The sequence below is a fragment of the Phascolarctos cinereus genome, unplaced genomic scaffold (genome assembly GCF_003287225.1).
Source record: "Phascolarctos cinereus isolate Bilbo 61053 unplaced genomic scaffold, phaCin_HiC Scaffold_5;HRSCAF=322, whole genome shotgun sequence".
Taxonomy (NCBI): Eukaryota; Metazoa; Chordata; class Mammalia; order Diprotodontia; family Phascolarctidae; genus Phascolarctos; species Phascolarctos cinereus.
Window position 1 is genome coordinate 59686969 of NW_027555958.1, and position 26875 is coordinate 59713843.

At 42.7% G+C, this 26875-nt stretch overlaps 1 protein-coding gene across 2 annotated transcripts in view; it reads right to left on the reverse strand.

The window, feature by feature from the left end:
- ELAPOR1 (endosome-lysosome associated apoptosis and autophagy regulator 1) overlaps positions 1–26875 on the reverse strand; it is a 109910-nt gene that overhangs the window by 19810 nt on the left and 63225 nt on the right. For both annotated transcript variants that reach the window (XM_021000583.2, XM_021000574.2), the window contains exons 4-8: positions 20570–20717; positions 19930–20010; positions 17906–18011; positions 17661–17810; positions 12378–12466 (exon numbers count right to left, since the gene is read on the reverse strand). In XM_021000583.2, coding sequence (XP_020856242.1) covers positions 12378–12466; positions 17661–17810; positions 17906–18011; positions 19930–20010; positions 20570–20717 — 574 coding nt within the window. The remainder of the gene's footprint in view (positions 1–12377; positions 12467–17660; positions 17811–17905; positions 18012–19929; positions 20011–20569; positions 20718–26875) is intronic.

The window sequence follows — 26875 nt, forward strand, 5'->3', positions numbered from 1 at the left end:
ATTACATCCCAAGACCAAAAATCTAGAGTGTATTATTAAAGAGATGGTTAGTTAATATCTAGAAAAGGAAGCAGAGATGAGGGAATGATAAAAGTCAGAATCCAAGAGCATTGGACTAATCTAACAAGATAAAATCCAAAAGGAATAAAATAAAGTCTTGTATTTAGATATAAGAAAACCCCAACTTCCCAAGACTGGGGAGTCACAGACAGACAGTAATTCTGAAAAAGAACTAGGGGTCCTGGTGAACTGAAAGCTCAGTGTGGATTACCAAAAATGAGAACTTGAGCTTGGGATACATACATAAGAGATACATATCTTCTAAGCATCAGGGGTGGGGGAGAGTGATCGTCTCCACTGTACTCTGCCCTGGTCAGACCTCATCTGAAGTACTGTGCCCAGTTCTGGGCATCACAAGGACATTGATAAGATACAGAGCATCCACCTGCATGGTGAATTGCCTTGAGTACACATCACGCTAGGATTGCTTGAAAGAACTGGGATTGTTTAGCCTGGAGAAAGGATGACTCGGGGGACAGACAGCCATGTTCGAGTATTTGAAGGACTGTTGTGTGTCATTGTTTATCCTTCATTTTCAAAGAGGACCAGTGACATCACAGGGCGATATAATGACTTGCTCGTGAATTGGATTTAAGTGAGGCAAAGTTGCACAAAGTCTTCAGCCTCACTCTTTCTTCCATAATCACAAAGTCCAGTGGTAGAACAAAAGTGAAGATGACTGGTGATGGCCCAGGATACAGCGGATGACCTTAATGTCTTCCACATCTGACCAAGCTCTAAGAACTCTACAGCACCTATTTCAACTGCCTTTGTGGCTGTTGGAACACATTGTTCTCATCTGTCCATTCCATTGGGGAAGTCTTCACACACTTGGCGTAGACATCCCCTAATTCGCCAATGGGTGTGAGGCCTGTTGGTTACCTTTAACTTGGTTTAGCCTGTTTGCTGAGATGGTTTTACCAGGGTGCGGCAACTGCACATGCTCCAGCTTCTTGGAGACACAGGTGAGAGTTGGGTGACAAGTGGACACCAAAGGTAGATGAGCAGCCCTTACACCAGAGGTGGTAGTCCTCCTGAACAACCCATTGTCATGTGTCATAGAGGAGGGATTAGATTCATTCTGTTTGGCTCCAAAAGGTTAAACTGGGAGAAATGAATACACATTTCAAACATGTTAATTTAGGCTTGATGTCAGGAAACATCAACTTCCTAACAATTCAAAGTATCCAAAAGTAGAATGACTTGCCTTTAGAGGAGACAGTAGATTTCTCTTCCAAGGTCTTCAAGCAGAGGCTAGACCACCACTTGGCAGGTATGTTATGGGATTCTTTAATATATGGGTTGAACTGGGTGGCCAATGAAGTCCCCTCCAACCCTCAGATTCTATGATTCACATGTGGCTTTTGACATGGGAGGAGCATCAGGTAAGTCTAAGTCCTAAATAAGGAGGAGGTCTTTTTATACCTAAGTACAAGACTTTATTTTATTCCTTTTGGATTGTATCTTGTTAGATTAGTCCAAAGACTCTGTGTTCTGCTGTTACTGAGTTATTTGGATGGTGATGGTCTGACAAGAACAGGGAGGGGGGTTTGCTTTGTACAACCCCAAGTTTGCTTTCTTTCAGAGAGGAATTTGAACCACAGTGTAGGCTTCTTTCTGGAAGTCTTTAGGATCCTAGAAAAAGGTGGGACTCATGAGAGGAGAACTGTATCAATTGTTTATGGACTACACTGAATCCTTTATGGGTTTTCTATGGGGTGGAATAAAGGAATAAATAATGAACAATACTCAATATATGCATTTACCTTGTAAATCTTACCATTTACCCAATACATGTTACGTGGATATGGATATGTTGTGGACTTATATGGACTCTGAGGACCCTTTTACTCTCATAGTAGGGAAATAGACACAAGTCACAACTGAACTATATTCTAAGAGTTCTCAGATGCAAGGAGAGAGAAGAGGGAAACACAAGCCAAAGAGAGTGATTTGAGGAAACCACCTTGAAGATTGAATCTGATCTATGTAATCCTAAATCTTGAGATGCTAGGCCATGGTAACATTAAAAAAATCTGTACAACAAGGAAATATATAATAAAAAATCAAAGACTGGAGAAAATAGCAAATATGCTAGACAAAAACCTGATATCTAAAATACATAAACAACGGTTAAACATTTACAAAGGTAACTCCATTCCATGATATTCAAAATCTATGAATAATTTTGAAAAGAAGAAACACAAATTGTTGATAATCACTTGGAAAAAATTGCTCAATCTTATTAAAAATTAAAGAGATGCAAATTAGGACAATTTGAGGTAGCATCTCACATCTGTCAAATTTGCAAAAATAATGAAAAGCAATGATATTCATCACTAGCAGAGTTGTGATGAAACAAATGAACTCATTCAGTTTTACTGGAATTGTAACCTTGTAGAATCATTTTGGACAACTATATAGCAGAATGCAGTTAATGTTTAAAAAAAATCATACTCAATAATACCCGATAATTCTGTAGTTGGGAAAGTATTGTGAGAAACAAACCAAAAAAAGTGCTTTTTGTCAAAGATTTTCACTGCAGTATTATATGTGTAACTTGGGCATGCCCAGATTGCTTAACCTTGAGGGACTTTTGTGGCAAGTTTAGATTAGCTAACACAGAGGCCTTTGAACCCCTCCCCCCCATGTAAGTGGGTAGCCTTTGATTGGCTACATAACCAACTTCAAAACTTTCAAGAATGAGACCTCTCTCTCTCCCCCCATCTCTTTCTCTGTGACTCTGACTTTCTCTCTCTCCCTTTGTCTCTCTTTCTCCGTCTCTGTTTTTTTCCTCCTCACTCTTTCTTCCTACATCCAGAGGGTGAAGTTCACAGTTCACCCACAGTGCAGGCACCATGAACTGAACCAGTAACAGGGAAAGGACTTCCTCCCTCTGTTCCTTCTCTCTTTACCCTGGCTCAAAGAGATGGGCGTGGAGAATGTTTGTTTCTGTTCTGTGTCTTTGTCCTTCTCGGTTTCAGGTGCTGGCAGGGATCCTTGCCATCCCACTTGACTGGGAGTTCAAGTCATGGTCACCTTGGATCCAAGATTGCAGGTAGGATGGTACAGTTAGTTAGTCTGGCAGGAAAGCCTGCAGATGCCAGGGTGCTGGGGTCCTGAGTCCAAAAAGGGCTTTGGACTTGGAATTTGGGACTGGGCTGTATAGGAACTGAGTTAAATTATGAATTAAATAATCCCTCCCAACACTTTCCTCTGACACTGAGGTGATGGTGGTAAAGGGAGGAAAATTTTGGCTCCCATGTGATAAGGGAGTAAGTTTGTATAATTGTGATTTTATCTTTTGAAGGAAATATTTCTTTGTAAAATCTAACCTATTCGTGGCTAAATGGAACTGGGGTTCAGGAACCCCCCTTCCATACTTAGGGGAACACCATCAGTGTGGACTGGAGCCATTTTCAGAGAGTATAGATGGCCTCCCCCCAATTCCCTTAAGGTACCGGACAACTCTGGAGGAGGAGTAAAATCTAACACACCTGGCCTTTAGGCGATGAGGAACATGGTGGTCAGTGTTATGTGTGGGGGCTGTACTGCAGTAAAATTGAACTCTTCATTTTTATAGGGACACAGAAGAAATTCTCTCTCCAGGTTTTCTGGAGCTATCCTAGAGAAATTCAATGAATATTTTGGAGCTGTCCAGATTGCTAGCATTGAGTCTTTTGTGCCCCCAACCACGTGGATGATTGCAGTGGCCTCCTTGTTAGGCAGTCTGGACATGTTCCAAAAGGCCCTTCAGGATGCCTCCATGTTAGGTGATCCAAGCGTGCCCAGAGAAGCCTGGGTTATGTGCACAACTGGGGGGGTGGAGAAAGAAAACAATCTAAATGCTCAACAGTGAGGGAATGCTTGACCAAATTGTGGCACGTTAATATAATGGAATACCATAATGTAATTATGATTGATAAGTGTGAGGTATATAAGGAAATACAGAAAGATCTTTGTGAAATAATGGCCAGTACAGGGTGCGGGTGGGTGGGACTAGGTGGGAAACAGAGCCAAAGGAACAAAATACACAGTAATTATGATCACAGAAGAAGAGAAGTGAATGTTAATGAATGGACAAAGAACCTTGTTGGAGGCTTCGAGGGAATGACTTAAAAGTTGTTTGAACATTTTATGGGCTGAATTTCATTTTATAACTAGCTACAAAGCAAGTTTATTGTATTGGTATTCAATTTGTTTTATAGTAAATCATGAAAAATAAATGAATAAATAATTAAATGATAATTGAAATAGTATCCCTTACCCTCAAGGAGATTACAGCAGGAAAGAGGATATCACATAAATACAAATAGGTATTAGTGTACAATACATATATAGTAACTATAGTGTAGAACCCTCCACTAAAGTCCTATTCCAATGTTTCATCCTGGCACAGAGATGACCCTGGGATCTCAAAGCACAAACTTTAGCAGGTGTTACATAACTCTGAGTATGGGCCCGGTGATAGACCATGTATGTCTGTTTCATGAGGTCCAGCCAAGATGAGTTAGGAGAAGCTTCTCTTATCAACAGGTTAGCCACAGAGGGTTGAAAAATTTTTAACCACAGCAACTCTCTCTACTAAGGGAGGATCTCCTTTGGTAATCTTTGTCTGTGGAAGAAATATTCACACCAAAGAAATCATGAATGTTTTTGGAGAAAAGAATACAATAAGGGCATAAGACAAGTACAAAGTGATATGTAAGGTTGGGGGCAGGAAAGACCATTCCTGACTGGGGGGACCAGAGAAGGCTTCGACAGAGAAGGTAGTGTTTGAACTGGGTCCTGAAGGAGTATTTCAAAATGTAGATGTTGGGAAGCAAGGGCATTTTTGGCACAAGGAACAGCATGAACAAAAACATGAAGGTGGGGAAATGGCAATATTCGGAAGGGTCAGTAATAGGGCAGTTTGGTTGGATTATAGTATAAACAGATGGATATAGTATAAAGAAGGGGAGGCACCAGACTGAAGAAGGCTTTGAAATCTAGGTTAAGGAATCTTGCCTTTATTTGGTAGCCAGTAGGGAACCATTAGAGGATGTGAGCAGAGAAATATGGCCAGATTTGTGCATGAGGAAGATTAGTCTGGCAGCAGGGTAAAAGACGGTTTTGGTATAGGAAAAGACTGAAGTTAGACATACTAATAAGGAATCTGGCACAGTAGTTCTCCAGGCAGGCAGTAATGAGGGCCTATGTTAAGGTGGGAGTAGAGGGAACAGAAAGGAGGGGGTGAATAAGAGGGATTTGACAGACTTGGTAGAAGACGGGATGAAGAAGGTGAAGGACAAAGTGTCAAAAAGATAATGTTAAGGTTTTGATTATGGGTGACTAGGCGATTGGTGGTGCCATTGATAGAAATATAGAAGTCAGAAGGAGGGGTCATTTTGGGGGAACAGCTGAGTTCTGTTTTGGATATGCTGAGTTTGAAGGGCTGGTGGGACTTTGGGACAAAGATGTCTTGTAAACACTTGGATTAGTGCAATAAATAGCCAGAAAATGTTCTTGTTTCTGTCTACGTCCATTCTCTCTCCACTTCAATCTAACCTTTCATACAATTGCCAGGAAAATCTTTCTTACTTCCCATCCGTTGCAGTGGTTTTCAACACCATGAGCATCCTACCTCCCCCAGAACAGGCTCATCCCCTGCTATCTTATCCCATGGAGACCGAATAGGCTTTGATACGCAACATCTTCTCTGATTGGACGGCTGGAGGGGGAGCAACAAATTCCTCCCACAATTTTCCTTGTAGGGCTCAGAACTTTCCAGGTAACATCATTTTTCCCCCCTAGGCAATGGGGTTAAGTGACCTGCCCAGGGTCACATAGCCAGTAAGTGTCAAGTGTCTGAGGCCAGATCTGAATTCAGGTCCTCCTGACTCCAGGGCTGGTGCTCTATCCACTGTCACTCAGCTGCCCCAACTTCATTTTCTACCAGCAGCTCTGCTTGGTTTTGACTTCGTGAGCTAGTACCCCCCTGATGCCACCCCCACTCCATCACCTTTTAAGCCTTCTTGTGTGTATTGTCTTCTCCTGTTAAATTGTAAGTCCCTTGAGGGCAGGGGCTGATTTTCTTTTTCTTATTTGTATACATAGGGCAGCCAGGTGGTGCAGTGGATAGAATGTCAGGGTTGAAGTCAGGAAGATATCTTCCTGAGTTCAAATCTAGCCTTAGAAACTTTCTAGCTGCGTGATCCTGGGTAAGTCACACAACCCTACTTACCTCAGTTCCTCATCTGTAAAATGGGCTGGAGAAGGAAATGGCAAAGCACTTCAGTATCTTTGCCAAGAAAGCCTCAATTGAGGTCATAAAGGATTAGACAGGACTGAAAAAATAACTGAACAACAACAAAGAACTTAGCACAGTGCCTGGCACACAGTAGGCACTTAATAAATGTTTACTGACTATTTTGCAAAGATCTGATCATGTTAATTTTGCCCCCAAATCTTCATGGGTTCCCTATTACCTGCCAAATAAACTAGAAACTCCTTTGGCTAGTATCCAAGGCTCGCTACAACCTGGCTCCCACCCACCCTTCCAACCTTTGCAGACTTGTTCCATATTAGTCCTTTTCACAACACACTCTATGTTCTCACAAAACTAGACAATTCTATGTCTCTAACTAGCACCGGATTCTCTCCTCTCTAGACTGTTGCTCAAGCCATTCCCTATACCTAGAATCCTCCCTCCTTCAGTTAGGCATCTTTTAAAGCTCAATTTGAAGCCACCACGTCCACGAAGCTTTCCCTGATCCCTCCACAACTGAGAATTTTTTATTATCATTATATCATATTATATATTAATATATTATATATTATTTTTTAAATTAAAAACTGATACATTTTTCCATAATTTCACAAAGCAATAGATTTTATACAGGGTGTTCCAAAAGTCTTAGGGCAGACTTCTGAATACCCCTCTACTAGGAGGAGAAATGAGGTGGGGAAGTTGGTAATGGAGCTCAGGGGCACATCACATTGGTTCCATTTCTCTCAACAAAGCAAATGGAAGGAGAAGGAATAGCGCCTATTTTCTGGGAACCACAAAGAACTTTGTATAATCTGTCATCTTCCCAATCGGTCAACAAGTATTTACGAAGCACTAACTGTGCACTAGGTGCTAGGCATATAATTACAAAGAGTGAAGTAATCCCTCCTTATAAGAAATTTACGTTCTGATTCCCAATGTCCTGTCCCCTCTCTCCTTTCCCCAGAATCCTCCCTTGTAACAAAAGCAAAATAAAACAACAAATTGGTCATGTCAGACAACATATGCCTCATGCACCCATCATCTATGACCTCTCTACCAAGAGGAAGATGACACGTTTGACTACTAGTCTTCTTAAGTCAAGACTGCCCATGATAGGAACATTTTAAAAAAGTGATTTGAATAAGGCCACGGAGCCTACTCAGGGAAGCTGTGAGGCAGAGATTTCAAACTGTGGTGCGAGAGCCAAATGTGTCTCTTGAGATTTTCCATGCTTGGTCATGAGGCAAGTACAGAAACCCCCCCCCCTTTTTTTTTTCATTTCAATTTGAATTGATGCTGTCTGTGATTGAAAATATCTATGATTTTAATCAAATCATACACATAGAAGTAATGGATGAATAATGTAAATATCTGTCAGCTCTATTCACTATGCTAAATAAATCATGCATCATCACTTTTTGAAAAAGAAATGACAAAAATCCTATGTTAATGATTCTGGTGAATGTTGGCTCCCACCCTTAATCAAATCACACTTGCTGTGAAGAGAACCCAGTTGCCCAGAATGCCAGGGTCATATTTCATGTACTACCCTATAATGGCACCCTTTCCATGAGAGGTGACACCTCAGGAGGTCTCCTTAGAAAAAGAATCTGGGGGGGGCAGCTAGGTAGCACAGTGGATAGACCACCAATCCTGAAGTCAGGAGGACCTGAGTTCAAATCTGGCCTCAGACCAAACACTTGACACTAGCTGTGTGACCCTGAGCAAGTCACTTAACCCCAATTGCCTAAAAAAAAAAAGAATCTGGAAAAGCAGAGGAATCAACTTAGATAGATCGATCAATGGTATGGAATTAATGGATAGGACCCTTGAGTTCCTCAGAAACTACTTAGGAAAATGGATAGTCAACTGGGGCAAGGGGATAAGTAACACCAGCCTTGAAATGTGGCAACTGCCTTTATTCTGTAGTTATAGAAGAAAGCTATCTGATGCTACATATGGCTGTGACTCATGGAACACTACCCTCTCAGAAGGATCAGGTTTGCAGGGGAGCCAAAGGGTAATGGTAAAACGGCCTGTGGGTGCCACTAGGTTGTAGCATGTTATTAGTGATGTGTGCAAGAAGGGGCATAAAAGATATTACCCCAAAAGATGGGAAATAGTCAATGTTGCAAGGGTTGCAAAAGACAGGCACACCACTGCCTCCACTATTAGTAGAGTTGTAAATTGGCACAACCATTCTGGAAAGCAATATAGAATCATGCTAAACAAGTGACTAATATATCCATACTCTTTCACCCAGGGATGTCAAAGACAGAAAAAAAAAAAGCTCCCATATATACCAAAATATTCTTAGCAACAAATCATATAGAAAGTGGTGTTTAAACTTTAGTCTTGGAGATTTTATGAAGCAAAGGTGAGGAGGGAATGTATTGCAAGTATGGGGGACAAGCAAAATGGAGGCCTAGAGATGGGAGATGAAGTTCTGTGCGCAAGGGACATAGAGAATGACAGTATAGATGGATTATAAAATACAGGAAGGGGAGTAACATATAAAGAGGTTGGAAAGATAAGTTGAGGTCAAACTGTAAAGGGCCAGAGAATTCATATATTACCCTAGAGGCAGTAGAGAGCCATTGAGCCTACTGAATTAGGGAGGTAATGTGGTTAGACTTGTGCTGTAGGAAAATCACTTTGGCAACTCTGTGGAGGATGGACTGGAATAGGGAGAGTCCTGAGGCAGGGAAATCAATTAGGAGGCTACTGAAATATTTTAGGTGTTTACATGGTAAGGTTTTACATGATGAGGACCTGAACTAGAGCGGTGGCTTTATGAATGGAGAGAAAAGGACATATGCCAAAGATGTTGTGGATATGGAAACAAGATCTGGCAACTGATCAGATATGTAGAGTTGGGGAGCATAAGGAACTAGGAATAAAGCCAAGTTTATGAACCTGGGAGATTGGATGAATAGTATCTTCTATGGAAACAGGGAAGTTCCATATAGGAAAGGGCTTGATGAGAAATGGGAATTCCATTTTGGACATGCCTTTGAGACATCTGGTTTGAAGTGTCTAATAGTCAATTGATGGTGAGGAACTAGAACTCAGGAGAGAGATGAGAGCTGTTTATCTAGATTTGGGAATTATATGCATGGAGATGATAATTGAACCCATGGAAACTGATATGGTCACTAAGAAAAAATGGAGAGAGGGTCCAGGACAGAGGCATGATTACAGGGGAATGGGCTGTATGGTCTGGGTGATAATTCAGCAAAGGAGTCACATAGGTAAAAATAGAACAGAGGGAGAGAAAAAAGGCATTCACCTCCATTTTTCAAAACCCAGAGGAAGGTCCCTAGTGCATTGAACGGCTCCCCTATAGAGAGCTCCATAGCAGGACATGGACAAGAATTTCACAGGATGAGACGGCATGAGGGGGCTGCCATCTGCACTGTTGAAAGAATAACCCATGCCAATGAGATCACTGACCCACTGGAGCGTCTGAGAATAGAAGACACGTCAAATGATCGAGCAGAACCTTAAGTCCCAAGGAAGGGCTGAGTTAGGAAGAGCTAGGCATCCAGAATCTACATGGCACTTTTACAAGGTGAGTTCCTTGATGTTAGGGACTGTTTTTGCCATTCTTCATACCCACAGTAGTATTTAATACAGTGCCTTCCAGGAGTAAGCACTTAATATATTAATCACTCTGATTAATTCATTAATCACTTGTTGACTGACATTGTATTAAGATCTCTTAAGGAGGCTCCTTAATTTTCCAAAACCTGATTATCTGCGTTGGATTTTAGCCTTGGGTTTTCTTCGGTTCAGGGCACTGGTTCACAGTGACCAGAGGACCTGGTAGCTCTGACATACCAAGGGTTGGACAGTGGAAGCTGCATGCCCTGGGTACACAAAATTAGAGAGTAAAATTATCTGTAGATAATTTTAAAACAGCAATAAAACTGATTAACAGTCTGCTTTTCATTACCATCACGTGCCAACGATTCCAAACAATGTCGGCAATAAACTACTCCTCCCTCTAAAAAACTTTAGTTTTTAAACAGTTTCTGCAGGATGGCAATCGGCCCTGAAACTCTCAGACTCTGTCATAAGCTTCCGTTCAAGACTAAATTCCTAGGTGTCCAAACAGTTCGAGCTCAATTCGGGAACAGTCCTACATATTCCTGCATTTAAACAGTAGATTCCAAATGAAGAGATAGCCTGGTGATTCCTATTTCCCCGTGATCAGAAACTCTCTCCAGTTAATAATTTCTACAGATAGTATCTTCTGGTGCCATTCACACTGGTGGCCTTTTTCAAGTTGGCCCGAGCTTACTCCAGTAGGTATTTTAAAGACAAAGAAAGTGAATTTGAAGTACTTCAATTCTGTCATTCTCTGTGACCACTTAGAATTTGTATTTGTATTTAAAATTTAAAAACAGTGAAAGAGAGTATGAACTGCAAGGTGCAATATTTTTCTCTTGGTAAAAGCAAATTTTAATTCACATGTGAAATATATTACTGACTTTGAATAACATCTTTACAATTGAAATTTGTTCTTTTTAAATTAACCATTGTAAAATTAAGGAGCAGATCAAAGATATAACATTGCATCAGTGATAGAATTTAATAGCTAAGTTATCTTTTGCAGACATTTTGGTTCTATCAAAATTCATTTGTTAAATGAGATTTCTATGTGTATCAGCCCAACCTATCTTTATGTTTAAGATTTTCAAAGTGTGGCTGCCAAGTTAAAAACCCAGATTTTCTTGCCTGCTGAGAAGGGGGAAAAAACCCTTACAGCCATGGATGGGTAGGGAAGTCTTAAAATCATTGCAATGTTTACAGATCTAGCCATTTAAAATTTGCAAAAATGCTTTGTACATATTACTTCAGCTGGGCTGCCTAGTAACCCTAGTTTACTAGGGACAACAGGTATTATCACACACTCCTCCCCCACCCCCGCCTTTATAGATGAGGAAACTGATGCTCAGAGATTTTCACAGAACTAGTAAATGTCAGAGCTATTACTCAAACCTGAGTCTGCCAGATTCAAAGTCCAGCACTCGTTGTACACTTCAGGAAGCTGCTTTTATGTCATGATGCAGTGGAAAATATACTTGAACTGGGAATCAAAGGACCTGGGTTCAAATCCTGGATCTGCCATTTACTACCAGGGCTCCAATGGGGTGATTCACTTAATTTTTCTGGGCCTCTGTTTACATATATGTACGAGGAAGGGACTGGATTAGGTGGATTCTAGAGTTCCTTCTGGCTGTCAATCTATGACCCAGTGACCCACCAGAAGAACAATCCAAGCTGCAAAGGAAGAATGTTCATTTTCTTTTGGGCAGATTCAGATTTTGGGATAAGCACAGACGCACACACACACACACACACACACACACACACACACACACACACACACACACACACACACACTCCTTATACTCCCAGAATCTAAGTAACCCCCACTGAAGCATGTAGGTGGAACCAAACCCGTCCACTAAATTGAGAAAGCAGCTGGCAGAGTGCAAGCGTGTGAGGTTTTCTCTGTTAGGAAATTTGTTCAAGGGGCTTCACCAAAGGGGGTGGTGGTGGTGGTGGTAGGAAGAGGGGGTCATGCTCAGTTGCCTATCAGTCAGGGATTACAGAGACAAGCTAAGCAGATGAAAAAAGTGACTCCAAAGCAAATTAAATGATTTCTGTTATCACAGCAGGATTTAACGAGCAGTAAAAATGATCCAAACAAAACCAGCCTCTGGCCCCAAAATAATAACACCCAAAAGGAACTTCTCCCCCCACTTACTGAGACATCTGTCATCTCACTTAACTTTCCCATCTGTCCTGGGATCTTCCCAGGGACTCCCTTGGGGTGGGGAGACTGCTCAGCATTGCTGGCCTCTTACTGGACACCTATAGCGATAGGCTGCCTGTAGAGCCCGGCCTGGCTTCTATCAGACACACAAAAACTTTGTTTGTTTTGGGGTTTTTCTGTTTTTGTTTTTCTGTTTTGTTTTTTTTTAAGGCAATTGGGGTTAAGTGACTTGCCCAAGGTCACACAGCGAGCACACACAAGCTTTGTGATCACTGTACCTACCTCTCCATTGGCATCACAGGCTGTGTGTGTGTAGAAATAATCTTTGTTGGTGCAAGCTGGACGCAGCTTGCAAGAAGAGGATCCTTGTTCTACAAACCAAAAGCAAAGGAAAATATCATAGCGTGTGTTAGGAATACAGAAGTCTTTCTTCACTGGCTTGTGAGAGCAAACATTTCACCTGCACAGGTGCTGCTGAGAGCCCACACCTCTCCACCTCTCACTTCCCTACTAAACCCCCAGGCAGGGTCAGACAAATGGCACCTAGTTCTCCTATTACTAGCTTGTAACAAAGCACTGATTACATGGAGTGGAAAGACTGCTGGTCAGAAGACCAGGATTGTATACCAACTGTGTGGCTACTAGCTAGGTGAAGGCATTTATCTGCTAGGTCTGTTTCCCCATTCATAAAATGATGGTATGGGGCCAATCAACCTCTAAAGTCCCATTGAACTATAAATGTGGGGTCCTTAGAATGACTCTCAATCATTGCAGAAGATGATGCATGGAGGATGGGGAGCGGTGAAGAGAGTCAAGGAATCAGCTTGGCCAAGGGACTGGCTCCAAATCAGTATGGGCTTATTATCCTATCAGATCTTTGCAGCACTCTCCTCATAATCTCTGCCTGGGCACGGTTCCCTTCTCCTACTCTGTGGTTGAAGAAAGGCTTGTCCTCTTTATATGATTGTTTGACTACTGCCTATGGGCTTCCTCCCATATACACTATACTGAGTCACTGAGCTTCTGTAAAAAGAGAGCGTAAGACTGGAGAATCTTTAAGGTAGATGTTCTAGCTCTCAAAGAGATGCCCACATTCCAGGAATGCCCTCTCTCCCAAATCAGCAAATAGTCTCTCTTCCATTAGCAAAGCAGTTTTTTCCCCCTTCTTCCATGCAAGCTTTCCAAACAAATCAGAAGAGAGGTGATTCCCTCCAACCCCACTTGGATTTAGACTAAAACTCTTCTGTCTCTTACTTCCACCACCCTTGTATTGCTTTTGATACTTGGCTTGAAAACTTCATCTAGCATACCCTAAGTTTGTGTATTGCATGCTCATTATAGATCTGTATCTGCTTCCAATTTTTAGATCCTAGAAGGCACAGACTGCTTCTGTGTAGCTTTCTTAGTACAAGGCCCCAAACATTGTAAAGGCATTTAACAAATGTTGGTAATGATGATGAAAATCTCTTACTATAGCTATGACATAGGTACATGGGCTTTTTCTTACTTGGCAGTGTTCAGAGAATTCTTGGCTTCCTTCAAGACTTATTTTCTGGAAGGAAAATTTTCCTGGATCTCCCAGCTACTAATGCCTTCCCTTCTAAGTCTACCTTCCATCTACTCTGGATGTGTCTTGCATCTACCTACTTATGTACATGCTTTCTTGTAAGATTTCATCAGCTTTAAGACTCCACTTCTAGCCTCTGATAGGAGGCTAGAACTATGAATGCCAGACCTCCATTTAAGGATCTGAGCTCAGACATCTCCTCATTTCTCACCTAGCTGCACTACCTTGAGACTTCAGTGAGTTCTTTCACTGGGTGGCTACCTTTCCCACCCCAGCCACCAACCAATGCTTCTCCACCCCCTTCAAAGGCTTTTCAGCTGCCTTCTGTGTATTGTCTTCCTTTATTAGATGGTAAGCTCCTTAAGGGCAGGGGCTATCTGTTCTGTATTAGTATCTCTAGCAATTAGCACAGTGCCAGGCACTTAATAAAAGTTGATGGACTGTCTCCCTCCGTTCCAATCTAAGCTCCTTGAGGACAGGCATTATTTTCCCTTTTTCTCTGAGTCCCCAGTACTTAGCACAGGGCTTGGAACGTAATATGTGCATAATAAATGCTTGTTTGCTGGCTTCATGCAAACGACAAAATATCCACTTCTCATCATCCCCATGCAAGGAGCTACCCAATGCTCCCCTTCCCCTTCCTATACCACCAGAGGCTATTTAAGACACTAGCTCTTCTGACAGCATGTTTTGAGGGCTTCCCTCAAACAGCAGATATCCCAGCACTCCAAAACTCCAGTCTTATTAGCACCGGCAGGGTGGAATTAATGGCAGAGAAGCAGCTGGTGCCTTCTCAGCTCATTAACTAGATTAACAAGCTAGAGGCCCTCTTCAGTAAGAAGGCTAATGGATCCAGTCTCTTGAATTTGGTGGATTTGATTCAAAAAGGATTGGGGAAGATTTTGAAAATTAACTCTTTCCCAGGACCCTTGGGGGTTAGGTGTTTGTTTGTTTGTTTGTTTTTTTCTCTCTCCCTTTTTCTGAGTACTGGACCAAACAAACCACCTGGTTACCTGCTGAAAAATAACATCTGTATGACAAGGAGGGCTTCTTGGGCTTGGCAAATATTTGCTCTGTGTGACAGCCGCACTCCTGGCTTCACAGAAATGCTGCAGCTGTTGACTCGTTGACTAGCCAGCTGGTTTAATCAATAATTAACCCAAATGTCACGGCACATTCAATTTCTGTGATCAGAAGGTCTCAGTGAGGCACATAAACAGGGTTTCACCAATTTTTAAAGAGGAGAGAGGGGCTGGATATGGTGTTTAGTGAGGGAAGAGAAAATGTTTGAACAGGGCTGGTCCAGGAAAAAACTGTGAAGAGTTTAGCTCTTTAGCCCTTCAGTCCCCTTTCTGAACCATTTCCTACCTTTCTCATAGCCCCTCCCTCTTTTAAGGTGCCTCTCGCTATCCCACCACAGCAAAGCAAAAATGCCAAAAAAACTCATTAGCCCTAAGATGCTCCACCTCTGTGGTATTTACAGGGTGATGATTAATACAAAGTAATGAATATACTAATGGTAGAATTTCAGGCATTTGTCAAGAGAATAGTTTGGTTAGACGACCTTTTGGCACCCTGTCTCCTCAAATTCCAACAGGTAGGTCAACAAACCCTCTGCCTATATGAAAGGCCAGACTGGGTCAGCCACCAGAAAAGACAATTCTCCTGTAAGCTTCATTAAAATGGATGTATGTTATAAGGATCAAGGAAATCACTAAGTGTGAATCTCCCAGTTTATAGTGATCTTTAGCTCTGCCAGTATTTCAAAGATTCAGTTCAGCAAGCACTTATTAAACATCTGTTTTGTCCTGGGCACTGGGGATACAAAGACCAAAAAACATCAGTCCCTGTCCTCCAGGAGCTTATATTCTATCAATTAATCAACAAGGATTTGATAATAGCCTACCATGAGACAAGCATTGTGCTGGGTGCTGGGGGTATAAAGACAAAAGTGAAACATTCCCTGCCCTCAAAATGCTTACATTCTATGGGGGAGACAACATATACATATACAGACTTACAGAAAATAAATACAAAGTAGATACACGGTAATTTTTGAGAGAAGAGGACCGTTACAGCTGAGGGGAATGAGCAAATGTTTCATAATGAAGTAGGCCCTTGACCAACTGGACTCTATTTGATTCGGAGAGCATTTAGCATTTCTCAGCTGAAAACAGCCAGATCACCACAGAATTACAATCAAAGAGTTACAAGATCATTTCACGTAACAGCTGGAAGTGACTTTAAAGGTCATCTCATCCAACCTCCTCATTTTACAGATGAGGAAATAAGCTCAGAAGTTAAGGGGCTCATCTGCACCCATAAAACAAAGTAAGTGGAAGAGCTGGGCCTGGAGCCTACACCTTTTGGCTTCAGGGCCAGAGTTCTTTCAATTTCATACTGAGTTCTAAATGTAGTCAGTCACTGTATTCCCTTAATGCTTAAGGCAGCTAGGGGGCTCAGTAGATAAGGGGCTGGGCCTGGTGTCAGGAAGACCCGAGTTCAAATCCTGCCTCAGACACTTACTAGCTGTGAGACCCTGGGCAAGACACTTAACCTGTGTCCACCTCAGTGTCCTCATCTGTAAAATGGGGATAATAACAGTACCTACTTCGCAAGGATACTCTAAGGATCAAATGAGATATTTCTAAAGTGCTTAGCACAGTGCCTGCCACGTGGTAGCTGCTGTGTAAATGCTTGTTCCCTTTCTTCTGTCCCCATTCCGCTTCTTCTTGGAGTCCATCATGATGCACTCCAGGCTAAAGTGCTAACCACGTTCTCCATAATCCAAACAGATTGAAAAGACCCAGCTCCTATTCAAAAGATTTACATTCGAGGGCTGACTTCTCAGTTGGAGGCAGAAGAAGGGAATCACAGAATCCTGATTCTCAAACTAACTCACAAACCTAAGGCTGCAAACTGATTTACATCGTCAAGATAGAACCGGGCAATTCTGTCACAGCCTTGTCATTCAAACCATTGCACAACTGGTGGGCTGGAGAGGGGAGCCTGAGACCCAGAACAACAAAGGCTGCCATTGATGGAGGCACAGGAGGAAGCAGAATAAGAAATCCAAGTGGAAAAACAGGAATTTAGACATACAGAGAAAACAGTTTGTTTGCCAGACCTAAACATTCCTTTTCTTGTCTAGCCCTCTACTAAGCTGGCAAGATCTCGGATAATGAATAAATACTTTCCATTTTATCAATAGTGAGTGAGTCAGGTCAATTTCCATTCTTAACTGAGCAAACACTCTAATGGGTGACTTGTGAATATGGAATGGTATGCTTGAATGAAAAGGTGAATATGGTGGTGTGCTTGACTTAGCTTCTGGGGCTACAGATCTTTGTAGGTATATTTGCTGGGCCTGAATTTGGCTGTGTAAGGGAGACAAATGAGGGAAAATGTCACTCTACCCATTTCAATTTATTTCAGATCTAGTCTTGAAGACTGTGGAAGCCAGGCCTGAATAGTCGAGAGATATTAGAACTCTTTTCTCCCCTCTATGTCAGCCCCTTGTCCTCTGCCCCTGCCCTCCCTCTTCCCTGCCCCTGCCCCCTTCACATGTGAGAGACTGTCCTGAACACTTGCACTGGGCAGAACTCAATTTCCTCCCCTCCAGGCAGTGTTTCTCAAGTTGAGGGCTAGGGATGGGAAATTATCAGGAGGCTATGGAAAGAAGCCATTTTGAACTGAACCACCTTTCCTTTCAAATCAGTATAGGAATGGGATTCTGGTTCTATTTTTGTTTTTGGAGAAGCTGAGTGGGACATAATGATAGCAACTCTCATTGAAAAAGCACTTTTCAGTTTAGGAAACTCAGTCCAGATATCATCTCTTTGGAATTGTAGGGAACTGCCAGGATCTGCCATGAAAGGTTGATTTTGAGAGCCACCATGTAAAGGCCTGGCCAAGAGAATGGCCACTTGCCTTTCTCTCCATGGTGTGTCCTTGGGTTTGGTGGTACCTCCAACTCCCTTAGCTTTTAGAAACATCACCTGAGTATTTGTCTGAGTCACACTCATGGCACGAGGTTTCTCCCTTGTTGGAGTAAGAGTTTGCCGGGCAGAGCTTGCAGGTAGAGGAGCCCTCGTTGGCAGCATAGGTACCAGGCTTGCAAGGGAAGCATTCTGAAGTGTAGGCAACCCCTGTGGAGAAAGAGCACAGTTCGGGTCAAGGGTTGGGCTTAGCCTGGTGCCAGGAAGCCAACAGGAGCCTTGAATCTGAGCTCCACATTCTGTACCTGTAATGGCGATATTCCTCACTAGCACAGGCTTGCGGACTTTGGACCAGACTGAGAACGCTGTGGTTCTCCAATACAGAACGTTGTTGCCACGATTTAACTCCACCTGAGGACATGAGCAGAAGGAGTCACTCCCCAGAATGGGAAGGCATGAACACACCAAAGATCCTGCCTCCAGTCCCTTGACCAACTTCTCCTCCAAGCTCCTTAAACCACAGTCTCTCCTCCCCTCTTTCCTATCCCTAGTGCCTATCAAACAATCAGTCAGTCGATCAACAAGCATTTATTAAACACCTACTATGTGCCTGACACTGGGGATACAATGACAAAGGGGAAACCAGTCCTTGTCCTCAAAGAACGTGCATTCCATCAAGGCAGGCAACAGACACATATATACAACATGCTTGCAAACCAGATGCAAGGTAACCTTGAGGGAGAAGCCATGCAAAGGCAGGGAGATTGGAGATGGGGAGTCACAGAGAGTCATCTGTGAGGAACAGCAAGAAGGCCCCTTTGGTTGGACTGTGGGGTGCACAGGGGGAGAGGAGTAAAGGCTGGAGGGGGTCAGGTTGTGAGACATTCCAAATGCCGATCAGTTTTGGTTTGATCCTAGGGCTAGTTGTGAGCCACCAGAATTTGCTGAAGAGGAGGATGACATGGTCAGAGCCGCACTTTAGGAAAATCACTTTGGAAGCTGTGTTGTTGTTTGTACATCACAGGTGATATCTTGACGTGCTGGTGAACTGGATTTAAGTGAGGCAGAGCTGAGCCAAGTCGTCAGTCTGACTCTCTCCTCCAGAGTCACTGAAGTCCAGTGGCAGGACAAAAGTTAAGAGGACTGGCCGTGGCCAGGGATGCAGCGGATGACCTTGGCCTTTCTAAATTAAGGTCTTTCCCAGGCAATGTCCATTCAATGACTAACGGTCACTGGCTGGAAGAAGGATCTGGGCAGGGGGCAGAGTGGCAGAGACAGACAGACCAATTAGGAGGCTCTTGCAAAGGTCCAGGTGAGAGATGATATGGCTAGGGCAGTGGCTCTATGAGTGGAGAGAAAGGGATGTATGCTGGAGATGGCATGGAGGTAGAAATGACAAGGTTCACAGGAACCAAGGATGACACTAAGGTTCTGAGGGATAGAAGGTGCCTCTGAGAGAAATAGGAAAATTTGGAAATGGGGGTGGGTGATGGTGAGTTTTGTTTTGGCCCTGTTGGGTTTGAAATGCCTGTGGGATATTCAGTCTTAAATGTCCAATAGGCATTTGATTAGGTGGGACTGGAGCTGGGGGTGGGGGAGGGAGAGAGACAGAGACAGAGACAGAGACTAGGGCTGGATATTCTCTGCATAGAGAATTGAACCAATGGGAGATGATAAAGTCATAAGTGAAGAGAGTGTAGAGAGAAAAGACATCCCAGAACAGAGCCTTGGGGGACACCTGCCTAGTATCCTCCCCCTGCCCCATCCACCCAAGGATTTAGAGGTGGGAGGAACCTTATCTATTACCTAGTCCAACCCCTTTATTTTATATAGAAGTGAAAACTGAAGCCCAGATAGAAGAATGAACTTGCCCAGGATCACACCAATATTAAATCTTGTACTTCCTTCCCAATTCACCTCTCCTACCAAGTCTCCTGTCACCACCATTCCTCTCATGACCTCTTTTACTGTGATTCCAGCCACATCCTCTATTGACAACCCTTTCTGGTGACTCCAGCAGGGTTTCTGCCAATGACAGCGACTCCCATTCCCTCATTCCCACCTGTGTCTCTCCATCTTCAGTATCTGGAAAATCAGCACCTAGAGACGGGAAACTGTCCAATGGCCTGATCAAATCCATATGGATGGGAGAGTCCCACCCTTGTGCACCAGTCTCAGAGAAAAGAGAGCATGATTTTTCCCCCCACAATCCTCCAGTACTCCAGTAACTTTTGAATGGAGGCACAGACTAATGAGGAGCATTGATTGGGAGGAAAAGTTTTTGGTTTTGTTTTGCTATGCCCAGAAAGAAGGCTAGCATCATACTTACACTATGGTATTCCCACCCCTTTTCTGTAGTTTTCATCCATCTGGAGTCTTCTATGTTAGGTTGACATTGATCATTCTGAACCTGGGACAGAAGGAAGTATGAAATCAGGGCTCAAGTTCCCTAGGGAATGAGTGTATTCATTTTTTACCCAAGACCATACTAGCTCACAACTCTTAATAGACTTTTAGGTGGTCTTTTTGACAGGAAACAAGTTACCAATTTACTTGAGAATAATAGCTCTGATTGGGAAGTGGAAACCAGGAATCCTTTGCTCCTTAAAACAGAGACTTCTAGATCCTATAGTAATACTATAGTCTCATTAAAATAAAAAAACAATAATTTAATTTACATATGATTTTCATATCAGCCCAAATCAAAACACTCAGAAACCTCTCAGGTTCTGCTTTCCTTCCCACCCACCCCATCCTCCTCCATGGTATCTTCCAGGTTTGGTATGTTCCCCCAGTTCCCCTATAGCCTTTGAGGTTGGTCCTCATTACCATCCATAGACCTCATGGCATCAAACTGAAAAAAAGTCCCACTTAATCTTCACTGCCTGCACAGCTCTTCCCTAATGGTTCCTAACAAACAGATTTAAGCCCTTGACAAGCCCAGCAAACCCCTCTAGCTGAGAGCTTACGAAAAATTCAAAGATGATGCCAGTGTCCGGGTATAAATATTCAAATGACACAGTGCCTGACTGCTTCAGGTTGACAGCATATATCAGCGTGGCCGTGCATTCATCTGTGTTCGAAGCGATGTAGTCACCCAAGGGAGCCCAAGTTGACCTATGTGGAGAAAGAAACCAAAATCACTGGAGGGAGGCTCCCTATACCTGCTGGACACTGGAAGGAGAGGCTGCTCAAAGTTTTCAGCAAGTACGGGGGCGGGGAGGATTCCAAAACCAATGAGTGCCAAGTTTCCTTGAACTGGGAACACTCTTTCAGAGAGTTAAAAAGGACATTAGAAAAAGTCTAGAGCGCTTACATGAACTGGTGCAGAGTGAAGTGAACAGAACCAGGAGAACATTGTACACAGTAACGGCAACATTGTTGCATGCAGAACTAGGAATGCCTTAGCCATTGTCAGCAATACAATGATTCAAGACAATCCCAAAGGACTAAATGATGAAGCATGCTACCCGCCTCCAGAGAACGAACTGATACGATTTGAATACAAACTGAAGCACACTGTTTTTCACTTTCTTTCTTTCTTTTCTTTTATTCCAGTCTTCTTGTACAAAATGACTGATGTGGAAATGTTTTACATAATTGCACATGTATAACCTATATCTGATTGCTTACTGTCTCAGGGAAGGGGTAGGGGAGGGGAAGGAGAGAGGGATAGAATTTGGAACTCAAAACTTTAAATAAAAATGTTTTAAAAATCAAAAGAAAAAAATAGTCTAGAAGTAGACCAACTCCATCATTTCATAAATTGAGGGAACTGAAGCACAAAAGCTAAGTCTAAACTTGAAAAAAAATCTCATTGCAAGGCATTGGAGAGGCCTGATGAAGTCAGAGGAGCTTAATGTCTGCCTACCCCCGTGGCTGAACAGCTCACATTCAGCAATCCAAATTCATTCATTTTTACAAAAGTAGGCTTCACTTTACAAAGATCCACGTAGAATTTTTTTTAACTTGCAAGCTCACCTTAAAAAGCTGATATGACTTTCAAACATTCACTTACATACAACCTCACAGAATTATACAAATGTGTGGAATAAGGCATCCCAGCACTGCTCTACTGAATCCTAACTAGAAATTCTTGTGCTCAAGGCAAATATCATGAAATATATCCTCAAATCAACTTTTTAAAGACAAATTTAGTTGAGAGTGAGTGGAGCCTTGGGGGAGAGACCTTGGGTCACAAGACTTCATGGGGGAAGAGATCCTGAGATAGTGCTCCACAGGGGGAAGTCAGAGACCCTAGAACACCAAATGACCACTACTAGGTCAGATACCATGGAGAAGGGAAACAGTTGAGGAGGAACTTAACCTGGTGTGCAGACATGAGGTGGAGGGAGAGGGAAGTGGGCCATATGGCAGCTTTCTATTTCAACCAATTACTCTTGCTTGCTAGATACTAGGGGCAGCTAGGTGGCACAACGGATGGAGTCCCAGCCTTTAAGTCAGAAAGACTCATCTTCCTGAGTTCAAATCTGGTAGCTGTGTGGCCCTGGGCAAGTCACTTCACCCTGTTTACCTCAGTTTCCTCATCTGTCAAATGAGTTGGAGAAGGAAATGTCAAACTACTCCAGCATCTTTGCCAAGAAAATCCTCAATGGGGTCACAAAGAGTCAGACACGACTGAAAACCACTGGACAAAACCAACTAGAAACTAAGATCTGTTTTTTTCTGCAAGCTAAAAAGTACTATTAGTACCCCCTAAATTTCAGTACCCTTAGGCAAAGCTCTGGTCACCCCATTCTAATTATATATTTAACTACTATATATATTCCATGTATTACAATCCACTGAGCTGACAAATTTTCCCCCTACCCCTCAGGTGCTAGCAAACCCCTCTCCTTTCCCTCGATCCCTCCCTCAGAAATTATCTTGTGTTTATTCTGTATATATGTGTGTTGTCTCTCCCTTTGGAAGGTAAAGCCCTTGACGGCTGGGATTTTTTCACTTATGTTTGTATCCCCAATGTCTTGCACATAGTAGGTACTTCACAAATGCTTACTGATTGCTTGTTTGATATGGAATGACCATTGATTAATGTAGAGTGACTGATTGGGAACCTTTAACTGCCATATATCACAAGGGTATTTCATGCTCTGGAATGGAAAGAAATGTTTCAGGCTTCCTAGGGCATTAAGAGAGAAATGCTCCTAACTCCAGACAACACAGCACTTCAACTATCCTGTGCCTGTGTCTCTCTAGCCTCATCCTCAAAGTTCCACTGGAAAGGCATTCCACTCTCTTACAAATTTTGAAGTCTCAATGTTCTTCCTATCATACGATCTAAATGTATTTTTTCTGCAGTGAAAATTGTTGTGCTTTTATTCTGAGCTCAGCAGAGATGGGGAGGGGCAGTTATTCATCACCACTATCAACAAACAAGTGTTGAGGGCTGCTACGTGCAGGATTCTGTGCTCAGTGACCTGGTTACACGGGAGGGGGGGGGGGAAGGACCTGCAGCCTTGAGGCCACATGTGGCCTTCTAGGTCCTCAGGTTCAGCCTTTTGACTGAGTCCAAGTTTTACAAAATAAATCCTTTTATTAAGGGGATTTGTTCTGTCAAGTTTAGGTTCAGTCAAAAGGCTGCACTCAAGGACCTAGAAGGCCACTTGTGGCCTTGAGGCCACAGGTTCCCCAACCCCGGGCTATACAATTCCATCATACATATGGAAACTCTAATGTAGACTGTCTTGCTGTGGTTCTCATATCTATTAGCTGTGTGACCATGAGTGAATTATTTAGTCTATCTAGGCTGATAGGAGTCTATTCTGAGTCTTTCTTCTCAACTACCATTGTTGAGAATAAAAGGCTTTGTAACCTCTAAGGTACCAAAGTAGATGTAAGTTACTAGTGACATTTCTTCTATGGCCCCAATAACCCCAATCAGATGCTAATTTTGAATCTCTCTTTCTCAATCTTTCTCTCTGCCTGTCTGCCTGTCTGTCTGTCTGTCTGTCTGTCTGTCTCTTTCTCTCTCTCTCTCTCTCTCTCTCTCTCTCTCTCTCTCTCTTTCCTCCTCCTCCTCCTCCTCTCCCTCTCTCTCTCTCCCTCTTTAATTTTATACACTCTAAGTTGTGGACCAGAAAACTTGGAAGTAATAAATATGGAAAGATTAGCCTGAGGTTCTGATCTCCTCTCCCGGACCTTTAGCTGTACTCTGGAATGAAAATCTTAACTTCTTTTCTCCTTCCAGTGCCCCAAAGGTTTAGGGAGGGGAGCCAAAATGCCCAAATCACACAGAGTATGTCCAAAGACCCAGAACAAATCAAAAAAGGAAAGACACAAGTAAACAAGTAGAACCCAACCTATTTCTCTAGAAATGGTTCCTCTCCCCCTGCTGACTCTAGAATAGGAATGTATATTACTTCTTTTTTATGGACAAGTCACCTATCTTGCCACATTCCTTAACAGTAACAAAAGCCTTCATCCATCCATCCATCCAACAAGTATTTATTGAGCACTATTAGGTACCAGACTAAGCTTTGGAAATACAAAAAAGGGCATAAATACTGACCCTCCTCTCAAAGAGCTCATATTCCAATGGGGAAGACAATATGCAAACAATTACATACATACCAGAGATACACAGTGTAATGGAGGGTAATATCAGAGGAAAGGGACTTGGTAGGAAGAACTTTGTGTAGGAGATGGTGGTGCCATAGGGGAGCTCTCTGAAGGAGCTAGGTTAAAAGGTCTAGGTGAGGAGGAGTGCGTTCCAGGCATGGGCAAAGGCTGGGAGAGAAGACAGGGAATGATGGATATATAGAGTTTGTGAAGGACAGTGATGTGATATAAGCCTGGATAGGGAGGGGAGAGCCAGGTTGTGAAGGATTTTCAATGCCAGACAGGATTTTTTTGTGTTTTACTCTAGAGGCAATCCCCTGAAGAGTGCTCCCTTTGCTTTTGCTACAAAATGAGGCAGTGCTCCTCATTAAATGGAAATCCTTTCAACTCCCCAAAGCTGAGCTCATCATTAACCTAAATGGCATTGATTTCTCCTGTTCTGAAAAAGACAAAACTTGCCACCCAGCACCAGCTATAAATAACCTCTGAGGTTTGATGAATTATTAAATTGATGCCAAAAGTAGGTTACATTTGCAAGTTGTATATAAACAGCCTTGATTTTGTTGGGTCTTGGTGTCCCTGATTGAGAGGAAAGGCTTCATGGACAAGAACATTTCCAGGCCCAGACCTAGATCTACACAAAGAAGGGTCACGAGTAGATTTACTTACCACTGACATCCCTACTATGAATTCCACTAGGGCCTTGGGGAAACTAAGGCACAGTCATGAGAAATGATGTTACAATATAGAGAGAATCTAGTTGTCATTAATCCTAGCTTCATGATGCTGGTAAAGAGAAAGGATAACTCAGCCTAGTTCAGGGATTTCCAAAGGTTGGGCTTCCCACGGCAGTGAGATACAGTCAAAAGAGGACTGGATCAGGAATCAGAGGAGCTGGGTTCAAATCCAGTCTCTGCCACTTACTACTTGTGTGACCTTGGGCAAGTCACTTCCCTTCTATGGACTTCGGTGTCCTCAGGGGCTTGCACTAGATGGCCTCTAAGGCCCCTTCCAGCTCTAGGTCAATGATTGTCCTCTGATCCCTTCATTGGTATTCGTAGACTTTTCCTTTCCTCATTTTCTTGAACCCTTTGTTCTTTCTTTCCCTTGACCACATCATTTCTGTTTCTTATTCCTTGGTCCTTGATCCCCATTTTCCCTCTACATCAGGTCCAACCGAGGATCCTCTGAAATCTTAGGACCCCACTCTGGGAAATGCTGATCAGATAAATTACACACTAGAACTGGAAAACCGTATTTCTGTGCATTAGTCCCCACTGAGTCACTGCCTTGCTGGGGGATCTCAGTTAGCTCACCAAACCTTCACAAGCCTCCATTTCTCACTTTTCCTAATAGGAAGTAAAAATCCCTGTCCTGAAAATGTGTGAAAGAAATGAATGAAACCAGTCTCTGAAGCCTTCTGAACTCCTGGAAGAAAGGCATTGTAGAAATATAAGATGTTATATTATCCTACATCCTGCATCAGTGAACTGAGCTGACAGATAATCTCTGAAATCTATCTCAGGGCTGTCTCTAGAGAACTGAGAAAGCCTTTCTGTGCACGGAAGCGAACTGATCATAGGGGCTGAGGCTGCGTCTTGTTCTGACCAAATTACACTCTCCATTAGGACTTAAATAGTGGTTGCCTTAACCCCATACACTCTGTCTCCACTTATAGCTTTTTTTTTGTCCCCAGCCTGTCTCGGTTTCCCCCATCTCCCCACCCACCCACCTAGAAACCTGTTGTCATGCTAATGCCCACAGAACATAAAAACAAATGCTGAGGTAAGTCAAATTGCTCTATTAAATGTCCATTCTGCTTAGCATAGACAGACTTAATGGGGCTTCCAGGAGATGTAACTTAAGGAATTTGAGGGAAGCCTCCCCTGTTTTCCAAGTTCAAGACCTGATCTAGTGATTCACTGCCTTTCATCTTGTATACAAATATTAGCTTGGTGTTACTTAAAAGGAAATATTCGTTTGTTTTTTCTTTTTTCATCAATGACATTTTTTCTTTCTTTCTCTCTCTTTTTTTTTTTTGGTTTTTAGGTAATTGGGGTTAAGTGACTTGCCCAAGGTCACACAGCTAGTAAGTGTCAAGTGTCAGGTCTGAGGCTGGATTCGAACTCAGGTCATCCTGACTTCAGGGCCGGTGCTCTATCCACTGTGCCCCAATGACATTTTTTCAGTGTCAACACTGTTTAACAAAGCATAATGTACAATGCCTTATATATCTTTGTATCCTTCACAATGCCTCTGCTTAGTGCTAATAACAATACACAATAAATGCTGAATAAATATTTTTGAATGAATAAACATCCAAAGACATGACAGCGATGGACCAGCATCTCCAATGAGCACTGCTGTTTGTATCTCCTTGGCTTCTTAGCAAAGATCTCTTTAGCTGAGAGATTTTCTAACCTTCAGGCCATGATAGACTTTGGCAACCCTTAAATAGTGTTTAAGCTATCTTCTGTCCCCAAGAGTTCCACCATTTAGGTTTGGTTGAACTACACTCAGGAGTGAACGCCAGGCCCCAAGGAGAAAGCCGAGCCTTTTGCATCACCTAGTATGTTTCTGTGTAGGAGCAATAAGCTGACTTTAATGAGACCTATCGCCACAACATTTTTTTCTCTAACCCTTCATTGTGTTATGTAGGCAATGTCAATGAAATAAAAGCTCTGTTGAGCCACAGA